This window comes from Oncorhynchus mykiss, chromosome 10 (assembly GCF_013265735.2).
Source record: "Oncorhynchus mykiss isolate Arlee chromosome 10, USDA_OmykA_1.1, whole genome shotgun sequence".
NCBI classification, from domain to species: domain Eukaryota; kingdom Metazoa; phylum Chordata; class Actinopteri; order Salmoniformes; family Salmonidae; genus Oncorhynchus; species Oncorhynchus mykiss.
In genome coordinates this window covers 23,372,587-23,393,597 of record NC_048574.1, presented here as the reverse complement: position 1 = coordinate 23,393,597, position 21,011 = coordinate 23,372,587, and the positions used below count along the sequence as shown (strand labels likewise).

The 21,011-nt window shown below is 41.0% G+C and overlaps 1 protein-coding gene across 1 annotated transcript in view; it reads left to right on the top strand.

The window, feature by feature from the left end:
• The first annotated feature begins 272 nt into the window (after positions 1-272).
• LOC110533526 (junctional adhesion molecule 3B) overlaps positions 273-21,011 on the top strand; it is a 44,976-nt gene continuing 24,237 nt past the window's right edge. Inside the window, exon 1 of the mRNA XM_021617819.2 lies at positions 273-420. Within this exon, the coding sequence (XP_021473494.1) occupies positions 336-420 (85 nt within the window). The 5' untranslated portion in view covers positions 273-335. The remainder of the gene's footprint in view (positions 421-21,011) is intronic.

Here is a 21,011-nt window from a genome sequence, read left to right as displayed (position 1 = left end):
TAAAATAAAATAAAAAATAAAAAATTGAGTGTTCTATTTTTAAGAATGGAATTTGTCTGGATCAAAGCCTACTCTGAAAATCAATTAAAAAAAAATAGATTTGTAAATGTTATCATAATTGCACAGCACAGAATGTTGTCTGATAGAATAGATCTCGAGCTGCCTGGTCCACGGTTGTAAAACGTCTGGTCCTCCCACATCTTGTCAAACATACGTTCTTGACTGTGTGAGTGATGCTTTCGGTAGCCATGGAAACCCGATACAATAGATTCATTCCCCCTGCCTCTCTCCCTGGCCAGTCCTCTCCATCCATTGAAAAGCTCTTGACTTTGCGCATGTACGGCCAAACTGAACATTGCATCGACTCCAAGATGGCGTTAACACGTCTGGCTTGCATTCTGGTCCTCCTCTCAACTCACTGTAAGTAAATACATGAGGACTGCGCTTTATTTCCCTAGCCTATTGCCGTTGCCGAGACATTCTGGACGAGACATTCTGGACGTGACACTCGCTTGTGTCATTTGAAATTAGCTACTTTGTTATTTGCGAGACGTGATCTGCGTAAGGATATAAGTGATCATTTCTGACCCAACTCTCTCAGTAAGCTAGCTATAGCCAGCCAGCTATTTTGTTATTAATAGATGATGTTCTGATTTAAATGGAGATATATTCAATTATAAAGTAGGCAATCGAAGATCAGAGTTAAGAAATGGTTTGGTAACACTAGAGCCTCAAGCCCTGTTGTGTTGGCTCGTTGGAATGTTTGATCTATCCGAAGCCGGACAGTGCAGTTTGGCATTTGGAAGTATGTCTAGTTTATCGAACTCTTCAGAGATAGAAACCTTTCGTAAACTGCTCTACATACAGTTAGCATGTTTTAATTGGCAACAAACTTTACATTATGAAATAACAAGAAGAGATACAATGTATCAGTTAATTTAGGGGCTTGTTTTTTAAAAGGGGATGAGTCGAGTCCCCCTTTAGTCTGTCTCCTTACTTTCAAAAGTGTTCGACTGTAAATACATCTATAAATGTGTTATTGTCTAAGAAATAAGTATTTGATCTAAATATACGTTTGCTTAAACGTTTTTAACGTGTTAGAATTGTGGTTGATAAAAGTTCAGACTCGCAGTATTCAGTGATGCGAGATAACGGTTTTTTCCATTGGGGAATAAAGACAGACAGTCCGCGGGAGGAGCCTATCTGAAAGCAGCAGGCAGCTCGCTTTGTCAGCGTTGAGAACTCTTTGAAGAGCGGTTCTAAAATGTAGATTTTGTAACTTTTTATTAGCCATTTCAGATTAAGCGATTTGTCTCGGCATGTAAACAGTTAGTGTTTTGGTTTGACCCTAATTAAAACATGAAATAACTATTAGAACTGTTTACAATTTGGCCAGATGCAGAGACAAATCATTAAGTTATGTTGCTGGAAGAGTATGATGCAATTTGTTCCCATGAAGCGCTCCCTCGTGTTTAACTCATGCATACTCAGATCCTTCTCAAAAATAATGTTTAATCATTATGTTGACATTTCAGAGATACATTTGTATCAACTTCCACAGTTGCTGATGTCATTGACATGCTAAATTAAACGAAATAGAACTCTGAATAAAAATAATTAAATAAAAACATTTTGAATTGTTCCCAAATGTTTCCTAATAGCCCATAGCAGGTGCTATAGCTTACCTCATATTAAAATTGTAATGAGAATTTGAATCACTAAAGTTATTGATAAATAAGTTAAGGCTACTGATATACACAACAAATAAGGCTAGATTATAGTAGGATCTTAAACAGTACCACACGATGGACTTGTGGTGGTCATTTGCTTTAGGGTTTAACTGTTTTTCCTGAAGTGCTAAGCATGTATTGAATCCTTCTTGTAGAGAGACACACAGAACAAAAGGAGGCACAGACCTGTGTGCCTTCAGCCCCTCTGGTCATCCAAGTGTGTGGACTGGCTTAATTATCTGTGTATTTAAATATGGATAGCAAGAAGGCTGCTTCCAAAGATGGTGCTGGTCTTTCAATGTCGCCCTGGATTTAGACCTACTGAGAATCTGATTTAGTGTGTTTGAAGCCATGTTGCCTATTATTTTACAGCTTACCCAGTTGTTATTGTCTGGAGGCTATATACTATAGTTAGAGCTGGTTAACGTTGATTGTTGTTGGAAAGATTGTTACCACTCAATTACAGTTCTGAAAGAAAAACATAATTCACAATTTGAGGAAAATAACTTGAATCAGCTTTGTACATTTAAACACCTGTTACTATGTAATTTGATTTTATTGCTTAAATGTACAAATCTATTTGACCTCTTTTGTTATGCACATTATTTTGTTGGTTTTAGGCTAATTCATCGTTGGCTTGTTTTTTGTCATAGTTTGAATGTATTTTGAATAGGTATGATAGAGACGTACAGGTCTTTTAATAAGACGTTGGGCCACCACGAGCCGCCAGAACAGCTTCAGTGCGCCTTGGCATAGATTCTACAAGTACACTATATATACAAAAGTATGTGGACACCCCTTCAAATTAGTGGATTCAGCTATTTCAGCCACACCGTTGCTGACATGTGTATAACACTGAGGACACAGCCATGCAATCTCCATAGACAAACATTGCAATAGAATGGCCTTACTGAAGAGTTCAGTGACTTTCAACTTGGCACCGTCATAGGATGCCACCTTTCCAACAAGTCAGTTCGGCCAAATTCTGCCCTGCTAGTGCTGCCCCAGTCAACTGTAAGTGCTGTTATTGTGAAGTGGAAACGTCTAGGAGCAACAATGGCTCAGCCGCAAAGTGGTAGGCCACACAAGCTCACAGAACGGGACCACCGAGTGCTGAAGCGCGTAGGGGGGACCAACTCCACATTAATGCCCATGAATTTGGAATGAGATGTTCAACGAGCAGGTGTCCACATACATTTGGTCATGTAGTGTATCTGGAGCTCTATTGGAGGGATGCGACGCCATTCTTCCACAATAATTTCCATCTTCTGGTGATTTGTCGATGGTGGCCGGAAACGCTGTCTCAGGCGCCGCTCCAGAATAAGTGTTCAATTGGGTTGAGATCCTGTCAAGACCTAGAAGTGCCAAGATATGTGGGAGTTTGACAGTGCTCAAAGTGGAACAGTACCAAGCCAATATAAACCAAGCCAATATTCTTTGATTTTTATTTGGACTCGCGTGTATTGTTTTGTATTGTTAGGTATTACTGCATTGTTGTAGCTAGGGACATCAGAATTTTGCTAAACCCACGACAACATCTGCAAAATATGTGTATGCAATCAATAAAATTTGATTGGATTAATATTAAGATATTTCCTTAATAGTCTTAGAAGAAGGACCTCCACAAATCTTAACCCTTCAGGTCCAGTCACCTCTATTTGAAGTTTGAGAATTATTGGCTTCTTTGACCTCAAGAAATGCACATTTATTCAGTGGCAGTAAAACTGGTTTCCAGTCTGAATAAAAGTGAAAGAAAGATCAATTACAATGGATGTGGCAAATGTAATTTCAGACTTGATAAATTACCCTTTAGCAAATGAGTGGGAAATTGATTAGGCTACTCACGGAGACATGACCAACTGAAATGTGAGAACTTGGTCTAGTTTTTTGCCCTATGGCAGCTCACAGTAAGTCTGCTTCAGACTCATACCTCTTTGGGTGAGAAGAGAAGTCCCTTATCTGAGGAGATATGGGAGAGAAAAGCAAGCTGCCTCCTTAAGCATGAAACACATCGAGTATCCCATTGCCGATAGACAGCCTAAAGGTACTTTTCACAGTGGGAGGCCGTTCCTTCTCTTACCAGAACAAAAGCGGTACCTGCTTCATACCGACCGGTTAGCAACGAACCTATCGATTCTACTTGTAGAATCACAATGCTCGTCAGCGGCCAACAACAACTTTGAGACAACCAGAGAGCATGACCCCCCCCCCCCCAAAAAAGGGGGGCATTTTCTCCATACATCCACGGATGAGCCAGTCACACTTCATATGCAATGTAGGCTATGGGATGGTAGCTAGCTAAGTGCACAGATGCAATGCACACAACACTAAATACTTATTCCAACTAGCTACCACTGTAGCTAATATTGACGTTATAATTAAATCACAATGGATTAGCTAGTTTCAATGAAACAGCTGCCTGTGTTAGCTGCCGAGTGTTGTGCAAGCCAGCGGATATGCTAACACCTTTGCTTAGCTAATGTTGGAGTATTTTCCCCTGATAAGTCTCTCCATCATGGCAAAATGTTTGGTCTCACACACGCGCACACACACACACACACACACACACACACACACACACACACACACACACACACACACACACACACACACACACACACACACACACACACACACACACACACACACACGATGGAGGATAAGACACCCGTCTTTGCTGACTTAATTTAAACAAGAGCCAGATGACAGGTGTTTTCTTCATTGTCTAAAATGTGTGGCATTGCTGGTGGGGACGACAGGAGTTGATGAGTCCCAGGGAAAGTGCTGATAGCGCTTCCCCCCAGGAGGTGCTTGTTGTCAGATGCTTCCCTTCCCATCCACAGCTTGTGAGCAAATGTTTGGAGCACTCCCTGAATGGCATGCTGGAACCCCTGGGCGAGTCACATACAGCTTGACATTTTAGTGTAGAGAGAGTAAATGGCAGGGAAAAAGAGAAAAACGAATAGCAAGCACAGAGAAGAGTGGCTGCCCAGCAAGCACAGAGAGTTAAGAGTTATTCCCAACAGACAAAGCAGTTGTGTGAGAATGGTAGACCCACTGTCTGTTTAAACTAGCACGGTAGCCCATGTCCTGTAATTAGGCTTGCAGCTCTAGCCTACATTTCCAGTTTGCTTGTAAAGCCGTCTGCAGTTAATCTATTCTGAGGTTAGGTTTTGACAACAGTTTGAATTGACATTTTGAATAATGTATTATGCACGATTAATGCAGATTCATCTTAGCATTTAGACGTTACACTGAAGTTAGAGCTAATCATTGGCCAACAACAAGCCCATAATACTAGTTATCTACAGTACCTTCTGAAAGTACTCAGACCCCTTGACCTTTTCCACATTTTGTTAGGTTGCAGGCTTATTCTAAAATTGATTAAATTGTTTTTCCCCCTCATCAATCTACACACACAATACACCATAATAACAAAGTAGAAACTGTTTTTTAGACATTTTTGCAAATTTATAAAAAATGACAAACGGAAATATCACATTTACATAAGTATTCATATCTATTACTAAGTACTTTGTTGAAGCACCTTTGGCAGAGATTACAGTCTTGAGTCTTCTTGGGTATGATGCTACAAGCTTGGCACACCTGTATTTGGGGAGTTTCTCTCATTCTTCTCTGCAGATCCTCTCAAGCTCTGTCAGGTTGGATGGGGAGCATTGCTGCACAGCTATTTTCAGGTCTCTCCAGAGATCGGGTTCAAATCCGGGCTCTGGCTGGGCCACTCAAGGAAATTAAGAGACTTGTCCTGAAGCCCCTCATGCGCTGTCTTGGTTGTGTGCTTAGGGTCGTTGTCCTATTGGGTCGTTGTCCTTCACCCCAGTCTGGAGCAGGTTTTCATCAAGGATCTCTTTGTACTTTGCTACGTTCATCTTTCCCTCGATCCTGACTAGTTTCCCAATCTCTGCCACTGAAAAACATCCCCACATTATGATGCTACCACCACCATGCTTCACCGTAGGGATGGTTCCAAGTTTACTCCAGACGTGACGATTGGCATTCAGGCCAATCTTGGTTTCATTAGACCAGAGAATCTTGTTTCTCATGGTCTGAGAGTCTTTAGGTGCCTTCTGGCAAACTCCAACCGGGCTGTCATGTGCCTTTTACTGAGGAGTGCCTTCCGCCTGGTCACTCTACCAAAACGGCGTAATTGGTGGAGTGCTTCAGAGATGGTTGTCTTTCTGGAAGGTTCTCCCATCTCCACAGAAGAACTGTAGAGCTCTGTTAGGACCATCAGGTTTTTGGTCACCTCCCTGACTAAGGCCCTTCTCCCACGATTGCTCAGTTTGGCCAGGCAGCCAGCTCTAGGAAGAGTCTTGGTGGTTCCAAACCTCTCCCATTTAAGAATGATGGAGGCCACTGTGTTCTTGGGGACCTTCAATGCTGCAGAAATGTTTTGGTATCCTTCCCCCAGATCTGTGTGTTGACACAATATTGTCTCTGAACTGTACAGACAATTCCTTTGACCTCATGGCTTGTTTTTTTCTCTGACATGCACTGTCAACGGTGGGACCTTATATAGACAGGTGTGTGCCTTTCCAAATCATGTCCAATCAATTGAATTTACCACAGGTCGACTCCAATCAAGTTGTAGAAACATCTCGAAGGTTGATCAATGGAAACAGGATGCACCTGAGCTCAATTTCGAGTCTCATAGCAAAGGGTCTGAATACTTATATAAATAAGCTATTTCTGTTTTGTATTTGTAATACATTTGCAAAAATGTCTAAAAATCAGTTTTTCCTTTGTCATTATGTGGTATTGTGTGTAAATTGATGAGGAAAAAAACATATTTAATAAATTTCAAGGCTGTAACGCAACATAATAAGACTGTAGCGTAACAACATATGGAAAAAGGGGTCTGAATACTTTCCAAATGCACTGTACCTTGGATAACCGCGCCACAAAGGACCATGCATGGGATAAAGGCAGTGAAGCACATGATTCCAACAATGGAATGGCCCGAAACAGCTGAGCAGAAGTGGGTGGATGGGTTTGGGGAGAAGGCACGAGTGACCAGAAATATCTATGGTGTCCCTCCCAAACCCCAGACACTGTTTGTTAGCAGCAAATGCGGCATTGTGAATAAAAAGCATACGGAGGAAAAAAACTTCTAATGTACTGTGAATTACTCCCACTCACCTGTTTTAAGTTGGTCTTAAAGAGAATGAAAGGGTAGTTGATTAAGAAATAAAGCATAACAGAAAAGCTGGATTTGAATGGTCTTTCATGAGATAGAAATCCACTTGAACTTCGCAGCAAGAACTTGAAAGGTTATTGAAGTAGGCACTACCCTGCTTTTATTTATTTTTTCTCCTTTTGGTAAGCAGTAGCAGATGCTGAGGGGAAAGTTGAAAATGGACATGCTTATGTTCCAGGAATGGCAAGCACGTGCATTCTTCAAATGGTAATAAGACTATTGTGTGGAAGAGGCATTGATAAAAAAATTAAAATAGGTTTAGAGCCTGGCTGCTAGGCTGAAGGTAGTTGGCCAAAACCCCCCATGAAAATATAACATCAGCTTTGGGTCGTCTCAGATTTGTTGTTGTTGTTGCATTAAGCCCATCTGTAGGCCTTGGTGGAATTTTGAGGAATTTTGATCGAGGACAACAATTATTTATATTTCTCACAGATCTCACTTTTTTCTGTTGTGAGATATGGCATAATAAGTCTGGAAGTGATATTTCACCTTGTCAGTAGCAGTTGAAATCTGCTGTTTGTAATGCCAAGACATTATCATAAGATGTTTTTTCTGTGTCTGCGGGATCATCTTTGAAATGCTCATCAGTTGGCTGTCTGAGTTTAGGGCAGTGTTTTGGTGATTTCCTGTTTGCCGATCTTTATCTGTAGTCACGTGATCCCTAGGGGAAGAACGCCGGAGTGGTTTTCCTCCCTGTGTTCATTCAATAGATTCAGACAGAGCCAGCATATCAATAGGTCAGGAGGAACCGCCATCAATCACACATTGGGATGCTGTCAATATAGGGTAATAATTACAGATTCATTAATGGCAGGGCACAGATAATAGAGTGAATGCTGCTGAAGCACTGCCTGTCTGAAAAAACAAGGGAAGTCTGGGCTACATTGCTAGGAGTCATAGCCAGATAATCGCTTTGGATTCTTCCTCTGTTTACCATACTGTCACAAAGGCAATTACTCTCTCTATAAATAGCCAGATGGCAGAATCATATGACAGCCTCAGGTGTTTGAACGCTGTTCATTCCAAAGCATTTGGCTTGTATTCAAGCAAATCTAAATATATGATTTGAGATTAAACATATTCATATCTAAAGCATAGTAAAATAGAAGCTATTGGCATTATCTGAAAATGCATTTGTTCATCTTAAATCAACTCTCCAATTTTTCAAAATCAAATACACATTGACGACAACTGGCTAGTTCCAGCACCATCATCGCCGCTTTTCTACCCTTCTAAAAAGGCAATTTGGCATTTTCAGCAAAAACACTTTTAGTTCCTAAAACAAGTCTATCACTAACAGCCCAACTGACAGTCAAAATACTCTCCTTCCTGTGATCTGCAGAACTGACAATGACTCCAATCCCTCATAGCAGCCAGCTGAGTTCTTAAGTGTCTTCTACAGTATGAAGGGCAGATGACACCAGCCTTGTGATAAAAAAAGACATCCCAATCATTTTGTTGACCATAACTAATCTCTTGATGTAGGGCCTTGCGAAAGAGACCGGTATGCAAGAGCCATGTATGTGGTTGTACGGCCTCCCGGTAGTGTTGTGCAATTCATGCGGTAAGACCTGACAAAAATGTTGGTGGTCATCCAAAGGAAGTTTTTATTTATTTATATTTTTTTATTTAACCTTTATTTAACTAGGCAAGTCAGTTAAGAACAAATTCTTATTTACAATGACGGCCTACCCCGGCAAAACCCTAACGCGAACAACGCTGGGCCAATTGTGCTCCACCCTATCCACCCTCCCAATCACGGTCGGTTGTGATACAGCCTGGAATCGAACCAGGGTCTATAGTGACGCCTGTAGCACCGAGATGCAGTGCCTTAGGCCGCTGCGCCACTCACAAGCCATTGAGTAGCATTGCGGTGTTAGGTTCTAAATGAACAGTGTAAAAACTCACGGACAATTTGTAAAGCTCAAACCAAGTTTATTCACCCAAAGGGTCAGACAGCTGAAGAGACAAAGACATGTTTCCACCAGCACAAGTATATATGCCCCAATTTGGATGAAGTCTCCTCCTTCCCTCTAAACATTACGTCTTTATTGCTAGGCAAGAAGTTAAGTGATGCAGGTAATTAACTGTTCCTTAATGTGACCTGACCTCGGCCCCCATTCCTCACTAATCCACAGCTCTCCACCCTTATCAGTGACTGCAACTATGTGATCGCCTTTCCTTTACTCAGTACATTCCAAGCTTAATTGACTCCACCATATACATTCCTCCTACAGATAACAATTATCTTTTGGTGTAGGAACCAGACTGTGGCATTCCTCATATTCATAGGATACCTGATGATTAACAATATTTGCAAGATGGCGCCAACAGAGATGGTCGCCTCGCTTCGAGTCCTTAGGAAACTATGCAGTATTTAGTTTTTTTTATGGATTATTTCTTACATTGTTACCCCAGGAAATCTTAAGTCTTATTACATACAGCCGGGAAGAACTATTAGATATAAGAGTGACGTCAATTTACCAACATTACGACCAGGAATACGACTTTCCCAAAGAGGATCCTCTGTTTGGACCACCACCCAGGACAATGGACCTAATCCCAGAAGCTGACCCAAAACAACGGCGCAGCAGAAGGGGCAGATGGAGCGGCCTCCTAGTCAGGCTTCGTAGACATGCACCTTGCCCACCGCTCCCGAGTATACTACTCGCCAATGTCCAGTCTCTTGACAACAAGGTAGATGAACTTTGAGCAAGGGTTGCCTTCCAGAGAGACATCAGAGATTGTAGCATCCTCTGTTTCACAGAAACATGGCTCTCTCGGGATATGTTGTCGGAATCGGTTCAGCCACCGGGCTTCTCCATGCATCGCGCCGACAGAGATAAACTCCTCTCTGGGAAAAGGAAGGGCGGGGGTGTATGCTTCATGATTAATGACTAATGGTGTAATCATAACAACATACAGGAACTTAAGTCCTTCTGCTCACCCAACCTAGAATTCCTTACAATCAAATGTCGGCCATATTATCTCCCAATTTTGGATAACTAGTCACTTTAACCTTTCTGATCTCCCCATCCCGGATCCGGGATCGTGAATACAGACTCAAGCTCATTACCATAACGCAACGTTAACTATTCATGAAAATCGCAAATGAAATGAAATAAATATGCTAGCTCTCAAGCTTAGCCTTTTGTTAACAACACTGTCATCTCAGATTTTCAAAATATGCTTCTCAACCATTGCAAAACAAGCATTTGTGTAACAGTATTGATGGCTAACGTAGCATTTAGCATTAGCATTCAGCTGGCAACATTTACACAAAAAAACAGAAAAGCATTCAAATAAAATCATTTACCTTTGAAGAACTTCAGATGTTTTCAATGAGGAGACTCTCAGATAGCAAATGTTCAGTTTTTCCTGAAAGATTATTTGTTTAGGACAAATCGCTCCGTTTTCTGCGTCACGTTTAGCTATGAAAAAACCCCTGTATCCAGGATTGTGTAAATCTATCAGCAAGCTCATTAGCATAACACAACGTTAACTATTTATGAAAATCGCAAATGAAATGAAATAAATATGCCATCTCTCAAGCTTAGCCTTTTGTAAACAACACTGTCATCTCAGATTTTCAAAATATGCTTCTCAACCATAGGAAAACAATCATTTGTGTAAAAGTAGCTAGCTAGCGTTAGCATTTCGCGTTAGCATTTAGCGTTAGCATTAGCGTTAGCATCCAGCACGCAACATTAACAAAAACATAAAAGCCTTCAAATAAAATCATTTACCTTTGAAGAACTTCTGATGTTTTCAATGAGGATACTCTCAGTTAGATAGCAGATGCTCAGTTTTTCCAAAAAGATTCCTTGTGTATTAGAAATAGCTCCGTTTTATACATCACATTTGGCTACCAAAAAAAATCTGAAAATTCAGTCCTCAAAACACGAACTTTTTTCCAAATTAACTCCATAATATCGACTGAAAACATGGCAAACGTTGTTTAGAATCAATCATCAAGGTGTTTTTCACATATCTCTTCATTGATACATCGTTCTTGGACACATGCTTTCTCCCCTGAATCAAATGGTAAAGTAGAAGCAGCTGGCAATTGCGCACCGAATTCGACGCAGGACACCAGGCGGACACTTGGAAAATGTAGTCTCTTATGGTCAATCTTCCAATGATATGCCTACAAATACGTCACAATGCTGCTAAGACCTTGGGCGAACGACAGAAAGTGTAGGCTCATTCGTTGCGCAATCACAGCCATATAAGGAGAGAATGGAAAACAGAGCTTCAGAAATTCTGCTAATTCCTGGGTGATGCATCATCTTGGTTTCGCCTGTAGAATGAGTTCTGGGGCACTTACAGACAAAATCTTTGCAGATTCTGAAACTTCAGAGTGTTTTCTTTCCAAAACTATAGTCGAGCATCTTCGTGACAAAATATCGCGCTTAAAACGGGAACGTTTTTTATCCAAAAATGAAATAGCGCCCCTAGAGCTCTAACAGGTTAAACAATGCCACTTTAAATAATGACTCTTTAATAATGTTTACATATCTTACATTACTCATACCATATGTATATACTGTATTTTATACCATCTATTGCACCTTGCCTATGCCGCTCGGCCATCGCTCATCCATATATTTATATGTACTTATTCTCATTCACTCCTTTAGATTTGTGTGTATTAGGTAGTTGTTGGGAAATTGTTAGATTACTTGTTAGATATTACTGCACTGTCAGAATTAAAAGCACAAGCATTTTGCTACACTCACATTAATCTACTCACCATGTGTGTGTGATCAATAAAATTTAATTTGATTTTGATTTGATTTATTTCTAGTTTAGATGTCAGCAGTGAGCAGTGAGTAAGGGGGGTGGAGTAGGGGTTTGGTGCACCCTAAAATTAACTATCTGACTATCTATGTGCCAAATAAATTATCACCAGCTCAGGGCTCCAGTTATGCATTTGGTTTGCTAACTTGCTAGTTAAGTGGCTAGCTTGCTCGATCAAGCTTCTTGGTTACAGCAGAGAATCAATCCCCTTCTGGATCAAGATCCCTGCTGACAACATTTTTTTCCATTCAGAAAGAAATAGTGGCCCTTGTGTGCACTGCCGGTAATACTGTATGGCACAGGAAAGATATGAAGGTATGAAAATCTGGAGTTCATCGTGACTTCTCAACTGTAGTGTTTCTCACATTTCTACCCAAGTTGATCGTCCCAGATGCTTTATCAGCCCAGTGTCCATATGCCAGAAATGATTCATCATCAGGCAGAATCTCAGCATCAAATCAAGCTAAATCATTCTTATAACTATCTCAAGCTCAGGAAATGTAGTTGGCCTCTGTGAAGGGATGTGCGAGTCTTGTGCTAAGGCCTGACAAAAATGTTGGCAGTCAGACAAAGGGAGTTTTTGTTGAGTAGCATTGCGGTGAGTAAGGGGGGTGGAGTAGGGGTGTTTGGGAGTTCTCTGTGACTTCTCACTGCAGTGTCTCTCACGTTTCTACCCGAGGTAATCGGCCCAGATGCTTTATCAGCCCAGTGACACAAATGCCACAAATGATTCATCATCATGCAGAAACTCGGCATCAAATCATGCTAAATCATTCTTATGACCATCTCAAGCTCAGGAAATGTAGTCCATTCAAGACTGCCATGCCATCCTAAATAATCCATCAAAGTATGACATGTTTGGTAATACAGTTTCAGTAATTTTGTCCAGAGGTTCTTATTTGGGTAGCTGATAGGTAGGCCTACAACCTACAACTACAGTTTCAAATTGAATGTATTTCACAATAAAGCCTCTCTCTTCAAACGAGGTATGTAGTCGTTAGCAAGTTCACTGAACGTCAGAATGATGGTGACTAGGCGATAGAGAACAGACAGAGCTACAATAAATTATTATTGATTTGTGTCAAACAAAGGAAGGCCTTAGTAGAATAAATATCCTGTTTACTTTTGAAAAGCCACCATTAGCATCCGACTTGCAATGTACATTTAGCTGACTGGTCAGATAGTGTTGGTAGATTGTAACCAGACCATCTGGTGACCTGGTGTTGGGGTTAACACTTGGGCTACAGTATTAGGCCTAACTGGTCAAAAGGATGATTTTATGCAGCAGAGATGCGACAGTGTAACATTAACTGAGCAAGTATAACCTCAGTAATTCCTTTGTCCCATTAATGCTCTTAATAAGGATACTCTTTATTTTACAGTATGCTATTTCCCTGGCACTTACTTAGAAATGACATGGTGAAATGGTAATCACTCAATAATTACTTAACTTAACTATTTGTTTAGTTTATTTGGGATTCATTGAAACAAGAAGCAGCATTAGTGTTGCTATATTTGAAGGACCAAAAAAGATCAATTGTTATCACATCATTTTACTAGTTCATACCAAGTAATTATAAGCAGAGACAAGACTAAGTATAGCTAGACATAAGAACATATCTTCATGATGGCTTTCAGCTGACCTAGTCTGGAGCACTTCCATTAAAACTTCATCATCAGTTAAGCCTGAGAAAGTGTCGGACCAAGCATGTATAAAATACTCAGTGAGCGCTGAAATGTTTGATATCGAGCGACATTAATGGCATTTCCTAATCCTGTCAGAATGTATCACAGGGACGTGGGCAACCCTAGGTTTTTGGTTTGCCATGAGTCGTGCCTGAGAACACGGTAGAAGCCCAGATACAGCATGTACACAGTACAGTTGCCACACGTGTGTGAGTGCATACCCTGGGTAAGTGCCTGAGATATTTGTCGGCATGCCAGACATTGGTGGCGAGTTTGTAACATGGTGGCCCTAGACTGAGCTTCGTAAGAGGGTGTACTGCCTGTAGTACTTGCTTGTCAACCATGTTACAGCAAGCTGTAGAAAAAGAAAAACAATTTGAGTCATTTTTCTTGTGACTCAGAGGTTTGGCGGGCATTTGTCATCACTGTAACCGGACGCTAGACAAGGCCGCAGCCTCAGAGCTGTAGAGAGAGTTTAGGCATCCGTGTGCTTAAGAGTCCATTTTAGTAGCAGAGTCTATCGGGGCTGATAAGGGTGCTTGCCTGAACTGGTGACGTTAGCAGGTAAAAAAGAAAAAGAAAAAGGCCAATGCGTGGAAGGTCACAGAAATTTGAATAGATTTTCAGTAACACTGCCGTGTCAGCCATTGGAAAGAAAAAGCGAATAGGACAGAAAAAAAGATGTGGAACAACTCATCAAATTTGTCACATCTATCTCATTTCTAAGGCAGGAAGGTTGTGATTAAACTAAATTGTCAGTTTCTCAACATTCTAGTCCTATTCTAATGTGAAATGCAGCAGAGACATCCCAAAATGACCGCACTATCTCATCTGCCATTTCCTCCTAGATAGTCCGACTTCCCGAGTTGAACATGTTTACACAATGGTCATTATCAGGTCTTACAAGATAACCTTAAAAGGAGCCAACAAGACCTTGGAGAGGTTTTACACAGGCAGAATAATCAGACATTATTATTGGGGATGATTGTGTGAGGCTTAAAAGAGATTATCACAATGTGGAAAGACACCACAACAAAGAGTAAAGTACATTCACCATAGCCATATATAAGAGGTTCATTGTAACGCTGGAATGAATTCAAGACCACTCTAGATGATATAGAGATATAGAAATTACGACTTGTGAACAAAGCAAATGTATCGTGGCAACATGGGAGATGAGAAAAAGACAGATTAAACTTGTCATTTTAAAACCTATTTAATCCCAATAGAAGCAACAATAATACGTTTGAAGTCAGGATTATAATAGATTGTGATAGAAAATGACATGTTTTCTTTGTTATTCATCCATTTTGTCATGGCAGAAGCTCAAAGGATGAATATGAAGCACTAGGCCTAGATGCAGAATTTGTGGCGTCTCCACTGGACTAACATTCCTTTCTAAAAACAGTGCTCTGTCATTGATTGATAGGACCCTCTATGCATATACATTTCACACACACACACACAGTCACAATTAACAGAAAGCTGTACAGCCTCATCCTTTCATATCCCCCCTCCCCCATTTACATTTTAAGGCCCTCACTGTAAAAACCCAGATCTTAAAACATAGGCTGCTTGCATACCCATGTAGAATGTTGAATACAAACCATGAAAATAAATTGTTTTGAGAGATATATCCAGACAGCCCTGCACATTTTAGATGAAAGTACAATGACCCTGGTGGAACAATCTGGTCAGGTGGCACCATAAGAAGATTTGCTACGCTTGACCTGTGTTCTTCATTTCCAGTATGCACTGCTGGTACGATGAAGACATGTCTTTATAGTCTTTCTGAAAGAACAATGAGAGCACAGATGTGCGGCTCTTGAAATATTGAACGCATAAAACAGCGGAGTAACAGAATAAAGCCAACAAATAATTTATTGAGAAAATAAATAAGAATGGTAGAAAACATAAGAACAAAAGCCTTTTAGTAGGCAGGACGAGTTATTTGACGGTGCTCACACAGGGTCTCGGAGTGTCCCCTTTGGGTGAGGAAAGGAAAAACACAAAAGTTTACCCCCAGCTTCCTCAGACCCATCCATTCCGGTTGTATCCGGTTTGAGCCAGAACAATGATCTTATGGGTTTGTGCATTTTCACCACACTTTCAGAGGGAATCTATATCTCTGGGCTGATGAGTCCCTCTAAATAGCCTCCGCCGATTCTCAGTGTAATTAATTCCCCGCTCTGAGGGTCATTCATGCGGAACTGGCCAACCATGCAGTTTTATTTCAGATCATCAACACTCAGGATCATCCTGCATTTGACTTTGGGCAGCATCCTGTGGTTTCAGGGCATAGGTTAGCCCAATGTTTCGAGACAGACCTGGGAATGACGGGGCTCGGAAGGTCTCGTGATCAAACAAACAGATCTACAAGTGGCCCCAGATGTGAGCAATGAAGGTAGCATAGAGTACTGTATGTAGGTTAAACCTACCGATGTCCACTCAATTTGACTGTTTCCCCCCAGAGTTTAGCTGGACGCTTGTTTAGACATCAGACAGCAGTTGGCCAATCGGTTGGAGACATCACTTATCAGGGGTGGGGTCACTATAATTGCTATGTGCAGCTGCAAAGATTCCATCGGAGTCTGGACATTCCATACTGGGAGCAATATGCAGACCAGTGACACTCCCCAGTAATTGACGGGATATTCTCCTTAGTGTGACTAATGAGTTTGGCCATAATTATTTCCCTTTTAAAGGGCCATTTAAAAAAAATCTTGGTTAGCTGAGTTATGCTAGAATTACTCAGCTAGGACTGTAATAATACTGTTAACCTGTATCATTAAAGTGCATCTTCCAATGAATTCTCCATTGCATGATATACAGAAGATGAGAACAAGCATAGCAAGAGACCATAAGACAGAGACTGGTGATCGTTCTCTTTGGTTTGGAGATGGGGTTATGAACACACCTCAGCGGTGCACTACACTTCTGTCTAGTGAAAAAAGAATAAGGATTACCCCCGGATCTGGAATTCTCTCTCTGGATCAAGATCCAGATGCGAACATGTTTATTTTTTGTGACTCCGTCTTGACATGTAAACAGTGTGTAATCTGCCATGTAAATCATTGTCTTTCAGAGCTTCAGAGAAAGGCAAACGGTATATTGAAAAAAGTCCTTGCCAATTTAATGTTTGTATGCAACTTTTTCCACCCTTAAATCTTTATGTGTCCCCCCGTTTTCCAATTTTAATTTTGAGGCAAAAAAATGGAGGGCAATCGAAGGTGGAGCACTTTTACTTTATCAAACAGAACACCACAGAGCACTTAGGTTTGACTTAAGGAAAAACAGGCAGGTGACAAAGGTCAACAGCTGTCCTCTATTTTTTGCCATGAACTCACTTCTGTGACTCACCATTGTGTCCAACCACCAGGTTGCGTTGTAACATTGAACAGTATGTCTTACTTCCTGTGATGGCATGAGTGTGACTACATTGCTAGCGTTAAATCCGGCCACGGAATGGGCTGCATGGAGCGCTCAGCAGTTTTGCTATGCGGCGCGTTTGTCCGGCATTTCCCATGGAAACCCGTGGGGGATTCCTCCCGAGCAGGTGATGGAAGCAGGGGTCCTTTGGGGTTGTCAGTGGTAGCATGAGGCTCAGATGGTTATCCCCTTTTCTCCCACCTGTTGCTCAGCAACATTCTTTGCCCTGCTCCTCAGACTGCCTATGCTAACTATTTGAGTCTGGAATATGCTTTTGTACACATGTTGTTCTAAAGGCCTGCTCACTGGGTCAGTCGCTGGGATTGCTCACCAGGGAACTGCACACTTTGATGTCGCAATCCTTCAAAGTACGTAATTTTTGATATAGGAGAGCAATCCTTTTCTGTATAGGAGAGCATTGTGTTAGTATCTAGTCTGGAAATGGTTATGAAATAGTCCTAATTTATTCCGTTATATATCCTAGGTTGTGGAATTTAGCAGTCTTTAGAGTTGGGATAGTGGGTGGTAAGAATGCGTCTTCCATCAGAAAAGTCAGAACACAGTCATTTTGTGATGCCAAACATTAAAATACAAACCATACTGTAGTAAACACTTTAATTGACATTTACTACATAGACTATATCTTAGCAGAACAATATAATTGCCTCTGAGCACGGCACTTTTTAAAATATAATTTGGACAAGGGTATTCACACTAACAAGCAAGGATTATCAAAATGGACAGTAAATAAATGAACAGGGAAAGTTATGACTGTTGTCGTTAGTTGACCTCAAATGTGGTTCCGCTTGGAAACGGACTCTTTTCCCTGTCCACGCTTATCAAACCTCTGCATCACCTGTGACCAGTTGTTAGTGCTGAGTGATTAACATAAATGTCAGTTATTTTTCATTTTTAAACAACTAATTGACCGATTATTTGAATTCCATTTAGTTCAGCTTTTTCTGGGCTGTGAGCTCAGTGCGCACATTGCACGTTTTCTCTAGAGATAAATCAGTTCAATCCCGAACTGTGCTATGTAGTAGCAATGGTAGTTTCCAACAGGCCAATATTCTACATAGTTTAGCGCAGAAAACGTGGTAATTAGCTACAATGACCATACATGCCTACAATCCATTGAGTGCCTACTTGTCCAGTCTGTGTTTCTTTTAGCATGCTCCTTAAAAGAGAGAAGACTGAAGAATGCGTTATCGAGAGGGATAGAGAGCAGTTGCTTCAGGTGGTATCTCTCTACCTGAAAATACATGATCTAAGTGATCGATAGTTGGTATTCAGCAGTCATAAAAGTATGTCTTATTTACTTAGAAGCTCTACTAAAATAATTGTCAGAGCATAGGCAGCAGCTCTATATAGATGAGATGTTGACTTAGAATGAAAATAAAGTAATCAAATAAAACTAATGTAATATACACAAAAACTGAAATATTTTATTAAAATAATGTGAATAAATGTTGGTTAATAAGTGAAGTATTGGGCAGTCACTACTATCATGGGACTTTTATCAATTGTTTCATTCGGATTATTAACAGAAACTGAACCAACCTCAAAAAGCACTAATCGCTCAGCACTACCGGTTGGTTGTCCCCACTATGTCAAAAGCTTTGGGTGACCTCACATTCTACACTCCCCCGCACTCACTCCACACTAACTGCTTACTAACTAACAATTAAACAGGCCAGAACTGCTGCCCACAGCATTTTTTATTTTTATTTTTATTTTTTTACCTTTATTTAACTAGGCAAGTCAGTTAAGAACAAATTCTTATTTTCAATGACGGCCTAGGAACAGTGGGTTAACTGCCTGTTCAGGGGCAGAACGACAGATTTGTACCTTGTCAGCTCGGGGATTTGAACTTGCGCTAGTCCAATGCTCTAACCACTAGGCTACCCTGCCGCCCCATTTAACAAAATATAGAGCCATATTTATTGAGTCTAGGTCTACTTCAAATCTGGTCAAAACTACTATTTTGTCAGTAAATAAGTACAAAATAAAACAAGTCTAGTTTGAATAGTCTGTATGAATGCCGCACACCATGTTTAGTTAGTCTACATGTTCAAACCTCACCCCATGTTATTTGTTTTCTGAATCCAGTCTTGCGTAACTGCCTATCATTTTCAAGAGTCTATTCATGGAGTAATGGCGGCCTTGATTTAAAGGCCCTACCCTGTTGACATTCATCATTGTTACCGAATCACAGTGAAAGAAAGTGGAGAGAGGACACGTTTTTCATTGGGTTGCCATAGTGCACTTCCTGCATGGCCAGTATATGCAAAATAATGACTTTTATGGAAAGAAAGACATAACTGAGGTTAATTTTACCTACAAATATATAGATGTCTAGAGGTGTGAACCTTCATCTTTGAGTCAGCAAAGATGCTAGTTAATTCTGCCTACAGTTTCTGTTAATGCCAGTAAGAATTACATTATTAAAGGAATACCTTGCAACAGAATCATGGGTGATAAAAAATGCATCACATCATATGCCTGTTAACAACCAGGAAGTCATGAAACCACAGTATGAAACCAGAGTATTTTATGTAAAAATAACCAGCTTCACAGAGCTTAAGTGTCCAGAATAGAGAGATGAATATGGGGATGTATAGGCTATTTATGCATTCAACTGGGCTAACTGTCCAGGCATTCGGAGTTGCTGCCCCACTGCACAAGATGCCTTTGTTCAGGAGTGCAAACAAAGGGCAATTAATGAGATCGGCTATGGGGGGCCACTGCTGGAGAGGAAAACAATGGGAGCACTGGGATTTGTGCTTGGCCTGCTGTTCTAGGGCCGATAGGATCTCAATGAGTGGTCTGAATGCTGCCGGGAGGCCCATGATGGAGACTTTATGAGCTCCCTGCTGCCTTCTCACACACTCTGCCCTGTGAACACCACAATTGTGTTGCTAAAGAGTAAGTGACCGTCTCTGGCTGTGCTACAATGTGTTTCAGCCATTATCACATTGCCCAATAGAAAATTGGCATGTTCCAATCAGTTCCAACAGGATCTAAGGCTATGTAGTAGATGACTCCCATAGGGAAACACAGACATGAAAAGATAAAGCCAAATCACTTTGTTAGATTTAGATATATAGGTTGTGAAAAGGCTCAGTTTTGTGAAACACTAGTGAAGGAAAGCTCAAGTGAGCCAATGAAGTCTGGCCAATGGCCTCGTCTCCAGAGGCAGTGTCACAGGGGACTCCCTTTCAACTCAGCTCTTTTCAGCACACAGCGAGCATCCTTTGGACCAGGAAGTGAGGCGGATTAAGGCTTTTGTCCTCATTAAGTCAACACGTCTCTGCTAGCAGTGTGACATTATTATTCAGCTGTCAGGCAAGCCTTAGCTCACCGGTATCTGCTACACACATTGGCCGGCACTAACAACAATGGCTGCTTATCAATGTAGCCCAGGCCAACGTGGCTGAGCCTAGTGTATCGGTTCAACGTGGCTGAGTCTAATCGAATCAAATTTCAAATAGAGTTGTATTTGTCACATGCGCCGAATACAACAGGTGAAATGCTTACTTATACAATCCCTTAACCAACAATGCAGTTCAAGAAAAAGAGTTAAGAAAATATTTACTAAATAAACTAAAGTATAGAATACAATAAAAAGTACCGAGGTTATACACAGGGGTTACTGATACCGAGTCAATGTACGGGGGTACAGGTTAGTCAAGGTAATTTGTACATGTAGGTAGGGGTAAAGTGACTATGCATAGATAATAAACAGCAAATAGCAGCAGTGTAAAAACAAAGGGGGGGGGGGTTCAATGTAAATAGTGTGGCTATTTGATTAATTGTTCAGCAGTCTTATGGCTTGGGGATAGAAGGTGTTAAGGAGCCTTTTGGACCTAGACTTGACGCTCCGGTACCGCTTGCTGTGTGGTAACAGAGAGAACAGTCTATGACTTGGGTGACTGGAGTCCTTGACAATGTTTTGGGCCTTCTTCTGACATCTATATAGGTCCTGGATGGCAGGAAACTTAACCCCAGTGATGTACTGGGCCGTATGCAGTACACTCTGTAGCGCCTTACATGCTGACCAAAAAAAATGTACACATACATGTTATTCAATCATTGCACCCACACTGCTCGCGCGCATCGAAGAGCGCCTAGAACTTGGTTCCCATCTC